We start from the raw sequence: 7,581 nt of genomic DNA on the forward strand, positions 1-7,581 counted from the left end.
CAATGTTCGAAATATATATTGGGACGATTAATTGAAATCGGAATCGGGAATCGAAAAAACCGAAAGATTTGAGAGCATCAAAATCGGTATCGGAAATATTTGTACCGATTTTTCGATGCTAAAACGATTCATTTAATTATTATTTTTATTTGATTCTTTTTAAAGCAAAATCTTCCATTGCTGGCAATAATGATAAAATAATAAATATTTATTGATTTTAAAATGCCAGTAAAGCTAAAATCAATAGATTGTCCTCCACAAGTGTATTTTGACGTTTAGAGAAAATATTTACATATTTAACATGTGTGTTTTTACGGAAATCTGAGAAAAAATACAACTATATAGTTAAATATTTAGAGATTATAAAGAATCAGAATTGGAATCGGGCATTTAGTACAGAATCGGTAATTGTATCGGAATCGGGAAAATATTGGAATCGTCCCATCACTAATATATATATATATATATATATATATATATATATATATATATATATATATATATATATATATATATGAAAACAAATAATAACGTCAATTCCATGTAATAGCCTGCAGAATACTCATGAACATGAAACGTGGAAAATTCTGGATAGCTTAATTGTCAGTTATATTTTTATAACTTACTACTACCTATATATTTAACTTACTACTACTATATATATATATATATATATATATATATATATATATATATATATATATATATAGGTTTAAGATATTCGAAAGTCGGGACTAATGAAGGCAACGATGGTGTTAAATAGTCCTCAATAAAAAGAGCAAAATATTCCAGTTAAAATTAAAATAAACTAAGATGAATATACAAAATATTTAACGACATTTTTAATTTTGACACATTTTTGACTCCTTGAAAACAATTTTAATCGGCTAAAGACCAATAAAGGAACGGCCAGTAAAAAATCCAATCATTTGAGGTCCTTACCGCCACTCTGCGACTTTTAGTTTCGCGGGAGATAGAGTTTGAAAATATGAAGACAGACCGACAGACACACATATACCCGTTTATATATTAGATCAAAGCTCATAATTAATCTTCGTGGTTGACTTCCAAAGTTTAAGATATACCCTTTTTATCACACTGATTGACTTGGATTTCTTTGCTTGTGCTCTTGGAATTTTGATGAAGATTTAGAGAATATCACCCTTAACTAATTAACCCTCAACTTTACGTCATGATTCCTATCTGCGCCTAAATTCTAGCTATGACCCGATTTTTGTGATTTTTCTTTTCTCCTATCAGAGACTCCAAAATCCAGCAGAGATATCCCGCATTTATGTATCTCTAAAAAAATATAAGGTTATATCTTCTTACGTACCTACGGTATATTTTATTTTTCTCTCACCTCATAAAGTAATATGTGATTTCCTTACGGTACCGACTCTCATAGGTCCCTGGTACCCTTAAGGATTCTCGTATCCTCTCCACGCCTGTCTCTAATTAATTGAGCTAAGCCTTACACCCTGCTTGGAATAGTCACATGCGACCAGTTTTTTTTCAAGCACTCACTTCCACAGGATCCATTTTATTTTCCGAATGGGACATCTCTAATGCTTTCCAGGCAAGTTACTCTTCTTGCGAAAAAATATTTATGGACTTAAAAAAAAACACAAAAAGCAAATTATTAAAAAGAACATCTCTCTTTTGGCTTATCACATCTGTAAACTCTCTCTCTCTCTCGATCCATTTTCTAACACTTCTTGCGTAAAATAAGGGAAGATAACACTTCATAACTTGTGGTTGTCGTACAATTTGTGAGGCACCCATTTATCAAGTTTTTTTTTATCTTTTCAATCTCTCTCAAATGGTTGGGAATCGTCGTATAAGTTACGTCTAATTCAGAAGCAAGTTCTCGAACAGTCCTGCGTTTATGGATTTCGACTAAAGCTCTTAATTGATCTTTGTCTACACCCGATGGCTGACCACTGCGCTCATCAAGGCTTTTAGTCGCCGCCACGAAATTTCTTAAACCGCCATTGTACTGTGCGTTCAGTAGTGGTTCCTGGGCCAAACGCTTCGTTGATATCGTGAGTTGTTTTCGCGGCTTTTCGGCCTACCTTAAATTGAAATAAAAAAATTGTGTGAATTTGCTTTTTTCCATCTTGTATTCAACGTTCTGAAAAGACGGCATAGTTGTTTTAAAACGATTGTAATTTAAACAATTAGATAGAGCGAAATGCGTTCTTTAAAATGATATATAAAGTAAAGGTATTATTATTATAATTATTACTTGAAAATACATCATTTGAAATCAAAATTAAAAATTCCGCAAGAACTTTCTTGTCAAACTAATAAAACAATTATTTTTTTACATGCAAATTTTATAAAATCACTACTGGATTAATGTCCTCTTTAACAAGATCAAAACCCTGGTAGGTATGTAGCGTTGCCGTTGCGGTTTTCTTTAACCATTCATAAAAATAACACCGGAATTCTAATATATAAGATGTTATATGTCTGTCTGTTTCCATATTTTCAAACTCTATCTGCTCCAAAACTAGAAATCGCTGAGCGGCGCTGGGGGTCTCAAATAATTGGGTTCTTTTTTACGGGCCATGCTTTTATGGGTTTTTAGCTGGGTAAAATGTTTTTTTAAGGGGGTATAAATGGGTCAAACTTGAAAAAAATATTTTATTCATTTTGTACATTTATCTCATTTTCAAATATTTAATTAATTCATATGCGTGTCGCTTTTGTACAATGGTAACGTCACCAGCTTTGAATGGTACAGTTTAACTTTCGGTTTCTATTCTAGCTTATAGCATTCAAATATTTCTTTTTAATTTCACTACTCTATAATAAGATATACGGCGTCTGGACAAATTTAAATATCATATTTAAACGTACTATACGACCAGGCAAGCTAGTAAATAAATAAATACCCGAGCCGATATATATATATATATATATATATATATATATATATATATATATATATATATATATATATATATACTAGCATTTCAGTCCGGCGTTGCCCGGGTATTTGGAGGTGTATGTTGAGCAAAAAAGAAAACGGTCAAATTTTTTAAACTTTGACCCCAATTATGACCCCTTAAAATTTATTGTTTTGGGCTCTAATCAAGTTATTAAGTTAGATCTATGTCCGAGGAACCTACATCTAAAATTTCAAGTGTTTAGACCCAAAATTGTCGGAGGAGTTTGGTAGAGTTCTCAAAAGTAAAATCGTTGAACTTTGACCCCTTAATCGAAAAATTTCTAGCCGAAATCCGGTCACATCGATTTTCTCAAATCTCAGTACCCTGTATATCAAATTTCGAGTCTGTAGACTAAAAAGTGACAAAGTTATTGCGTATGGAAATGTACACACGCAGATACGCAGACAGACAGACACTTTCACCTTTATAGATATACTAGCATTTCAGCCCGGCGTTGCCCGGGTATTTGGAGGTGTATGTTGAGCAAAAAAAAAAGAAAAAAAGTGGTAAATTTTTTAAAACTTTGGCCCCTATTATGACCCCTTAAAATTTATTCTTTTGGGGCTCAAATCATATTAGTGTGTTAGATCCATGTCCAAGGAACCTATATCTAAAATTTCATGTGTGTAGACCCAAAATTGTCGGAGGATTTTGGTAGAGTTTTCAAAGGTCAAAACGTTGAAATTTGACCCCTTAATCGCCAAATTTCTGGTCGCAAACCGATCACATCGATTTTCCCACATCTCAGTACCCTGTAAATCAAATTTCGAGTCTGTAGAGTAAAAATGACAGAGTTATTGCGTAGGGAAATGTACACAGACAGGCAGACACTTTCACTTATATATATATATATATATATATATATATATATATATATATATATATATATATATATACACAGGACATTTATATTACCGTTATTTTGTGTACCACTTTAAAAAAAAGTCCCTCGATTCCACATGTCTATATTAGCCTGGTACGCGTTTCCCCTTCTTCAGGTCGCAACCAATCATTTCTCGCCTTCGGTTTAGATGTCAATTCTCTTTGACGCCGACTTTTTTTCTTCTCGCGAGCACGTGATGCATTTTCTCTCTCTCTCTCTCTCTCTCTCTCTCTCTCTCTCTCTCTCTCTCTCTTTCTCTTTCCAAGGAAGTCACCACTTATGAATGCCGAAGGCCACTCGGGGATAAGGGTTATTGCGTGTACAATAATCAATGGGATAATATCTTACTTAAAGGGGGGTGGTTCAACAGGAACTTGTTTATGTTGGACTTGAAGACATCCAAGTTGTAGTCAGGTGGGAAACAGGCAAGCGGAAGAGTTCCACAGGCGTGCACTTCTAATAAAGAAGCATGCAATCTACGTTTTCATTTAGGCTAAGATAAAGAGTGGGGAACATTACTGACAGTGGTTTCAGCTAGACGGGTGTTTTTTTTGTGAAAGATTGACGAGGAGGGAACTAGAGATTTGAGCTCAGACGAGCACTTCCCTATAATAACGATAAAACAACGACAGGCTCGCAACGCCCCTCCTCTTATTGCGCACACTTTCTAATTTGCATATGCACAGTGTTCTGCTGCTGCTGCTGCTAATCTCTTTGCATGCTGGCAATCTTTCGCTGCTGCTGATACTCTCCACGCGCTCGCACGTATTATATATGAGCGAACAGAACTTACTTGGCTGCTGTCTGCCTTTTTCTCATCTCCATGGGGATGCTGCTAGTCGTAAACTCTATTCTATTCAACCACAGTTGAAGTGTTTTACTTTACGGAGAATAAAGAATGTTTTAATTATTCTTCCTTTTATATAATCTAAAAGACTACGCGAAGTTTTTTGTGTCATAAAACTAACGCCCATGGCAACTCATTCATCATACACAGACGCAGTGAAGTTCCGTAAATTATTTATCGGTGGCTTGGACTTGGAGACCACTGAGGAAGCTGTACTCACTTACTTCAAAAAGTGGGGCCAAGTAGTAACATGTTATTTGATGAAGAACCCGACAACAGGCAGATCTCGAGGATTCGGATATATCCTCTACCAGACGATCGACCAATTAGACGATGTCCAGGCAAACCGACCGCACACGATTGATGGCAAGAAGTTAACGACTAAGAGAGCTATTCCTAGGGATTCCCGGGAAACCATGGTCTCTGTGAAAAAACTGTTTGTTAGTGGATTGAAAGAAACTACGAGCAAAGATGAGATTCGTAAAGTTTTCGCCGAGTTCGGCACTGTCGAAAAAGTTGATCTAATTAAAGACAAGAACACTGGAAAACGGAAGCCATTCTGTTTTGTTTCCTTCGACGATTGCGACTCAGTTGACAAGTGCGTCGTCCAGAAGTGGTTCCGTCTTGGCTCCAGGATGATCAAGGTGCAAAAAGCTGTTTCAAAGACCGACTTCGAGAATGACCTAGGCAGCACACCTCTAGCTCACTACGAGTTTAACAACTATCGCAAGCGTTATGTAAGGTGTTGGAACCAAGGCAACTTTAACTATGCAGGTTATAGATACCCCAACGGCGATGGTTGCTATCAAAAATGGGATGGTTGCGACAACAATATCGCTTATCGAAATCGACTCGGTTCTTGCTATGCAAATATATTTGGTATCAGATGTCGACGTGCTACGAGATTTTCACGGAAATCATCAGGCCCTTATGAGAGCTATAGTATTGGTACGAGAACAGACCGTAAATACTGGCGTTAATGCAACGCCATTAATACCAAATCTGAAAAGAAAAATAGGTTTTATTGTATAGGCTTGCGGGGTTTGTATTACTGTACACATAGATTCGAAAAAGTTGTCAAAAACAACAAATATATAACAAATAAATGTTATCAAAGGCAAGATAAATTACTTTTCTACCAAACTGGATATAATTTTCGTGTTTTTATTCAATTTAACATGTTTATTCAGCTCGAAAAGCATAAGTGTTTACCGATGTATTGGAAAATTCAAAATGGTGGCCGACTCTCTCTTTAACACAGTAAGTTCGGGAAAAGGTGTTATAAATAATAAACTAGACAAAATACTATTAAAAAAACACCGAATATATGTCAACCTATGTCACGGTAACATATAATGAGCGAATTTCTAACAGTATTTTGTCTAGTTTATTATTTATAACATCTTTTCCTGAACTTACCGTGTTAAAGAGAGTGTCGGGCGCCATTTTGAATTTTCCAATACATCGGTAAACACTGTATGCTTTTCGAGCTGAATAAGCATGTTATATTGAATAAAAATACGAAAAATATATCCAGTTAGGTAGAAAAGTAACTTATCTTGCCTTTGATAACATTTATTTGTTATATATTTGTTTTTTGACAACTTTTTCGAATCTGTGTACAGTAATACAAACCCGAACAGACTGTAAATACTGGCGTTAATGCAACGCCATTAATACCAAATCTGAAAAGAAAAATAGGTTTCATTGTATAGGTTTGCGAGATCAACTGTTATTTTTTCTGAATGTATTTTAACTACGAACAAAAGGCGTTTAGATAAGTCTAGCCTATTTCCAGGCTTCGTGTATTTTCAATTTAAAAATAAGGTCTTTAAGTATATTTTTAGAAATTAGCATCCAACATTTTTTTTTTTTTTTTTTTTTTTTAAATCAAACTTGGAAATAATTTTAGGTGTCTAACATGAAATTTTTATACTATTGGATAAAGTTAGTCATTTTTAATTTTCATAATCTATCAATTCAATGCTGTTTTGTTTTGTTTTTTTGCATGTGCTCATGTCTTTATAGATTATTTACTCGAATAATTATTAGATTAACATGATTACCTAATGCTCTTTTTAAGGACATGGATTTATATATATTTTAATAATGTCGACTTGAAAGTACAATTTAGCTGTAAATTGTTAAAAAAAAAAGAACCTGATAATGAACATTTTTTGCGTCAATTTTGATAATTTGCTTAGAATTACATCATTGAATTCGGGTAGATAAACAAAAAAAACAAAATCAAAGTCTGGTTGCTCGGAATTGCCGGGGTGTTTGGAGGTGTGTGTTGAAATAGTGGTAGTAGGCAGACACACTCGAACCCATACAGTAAAGATGATATGAAACGAAATTGGAAATTAAAAGACGTTTCAATTATACCAGTCATCATAGGAGCAACTGGGCTTATGAAAAAGAACTTTAAAAAGTACATATGCACCCGGTGAACCAAGTGCAAGTGAAATACAAACGATTGCACTGAAAGGGACGGCTAGAATCCTGAAAAGATCTCTTGGTTGGACTCACTAAAATAGGGGTAAATGTCAGACATCTGGTTGGATGTCCCATCCCCTAGAAGAAAAAGTTTAAGAAAAATGAAAAAAAAATAAATAAAGGAGGAAAAGAACGTGAAAGAAAAAGTGACGTCTTTGCCGTTGCGTCCATCGCCAAACAGGAAGTGGTGAAGGTTTAAATTAAGATTAGTCAATCGAAAATATCGGCGAAAAAAGGCGACTCCTCCCAGTAGAAAAGTTCCCAGTTTAGGATGAAAGAATTAATATTTTCAGCCAATTTTTTTCGATATTTGTTGTCCGAAGAACCGAGCTTCAAACATATACCAATCAAGAAAATCTGGTGCCCCTGTCGAAAGTTTTGGGCAGGAATACCGCCGA

General features: G+C 34.7%; 1 protein-coding gene across 1 annotated transcript; it reads left to right on the plus strand.

Annotated features, from left to right (window-relative positions):
* The first annotated feature begins 4,536 nt into the window (after positions 1 to 4,536).
* LOC145284070 (heterogeneous nuclear ribonucleoprotein A2 homolog 1-like) lies at positions 4,537 to 5,891 on the plus strand. Its single transcript, XM_080133141.1, has one exon. The coding sequence runs from the start codon at positions 4,813 to 4,815 to the stop codon at positions 5,665 to 5,667; it is 855 nt and encodes a 284-aa protein (XP_079989267.1). The 5' UTR covers positions 4,537 to 4,812; the 3' UTR covers positions 5,668 to 5,891.
* The last annotated feature ends 1,690 nt before the right edge of the window (positions 5,892 to 7,581 follow it).

Source organism: Euprymna scolopes, chromosome 8, assembly GCF_053919585.1.
Source record: "Euprymna scolopes isolate OS-2025 chromosome 8, ASM5391958v1, whole genome shotgun sequence".
Classification (NCBI taxonomy): domain Eukaryota; kingdom Metazoa; phylum Mollusca; class Cephalopoda; order Sepiida; family Sepiolidae; genus Euprymna; species Euprymna scolopes.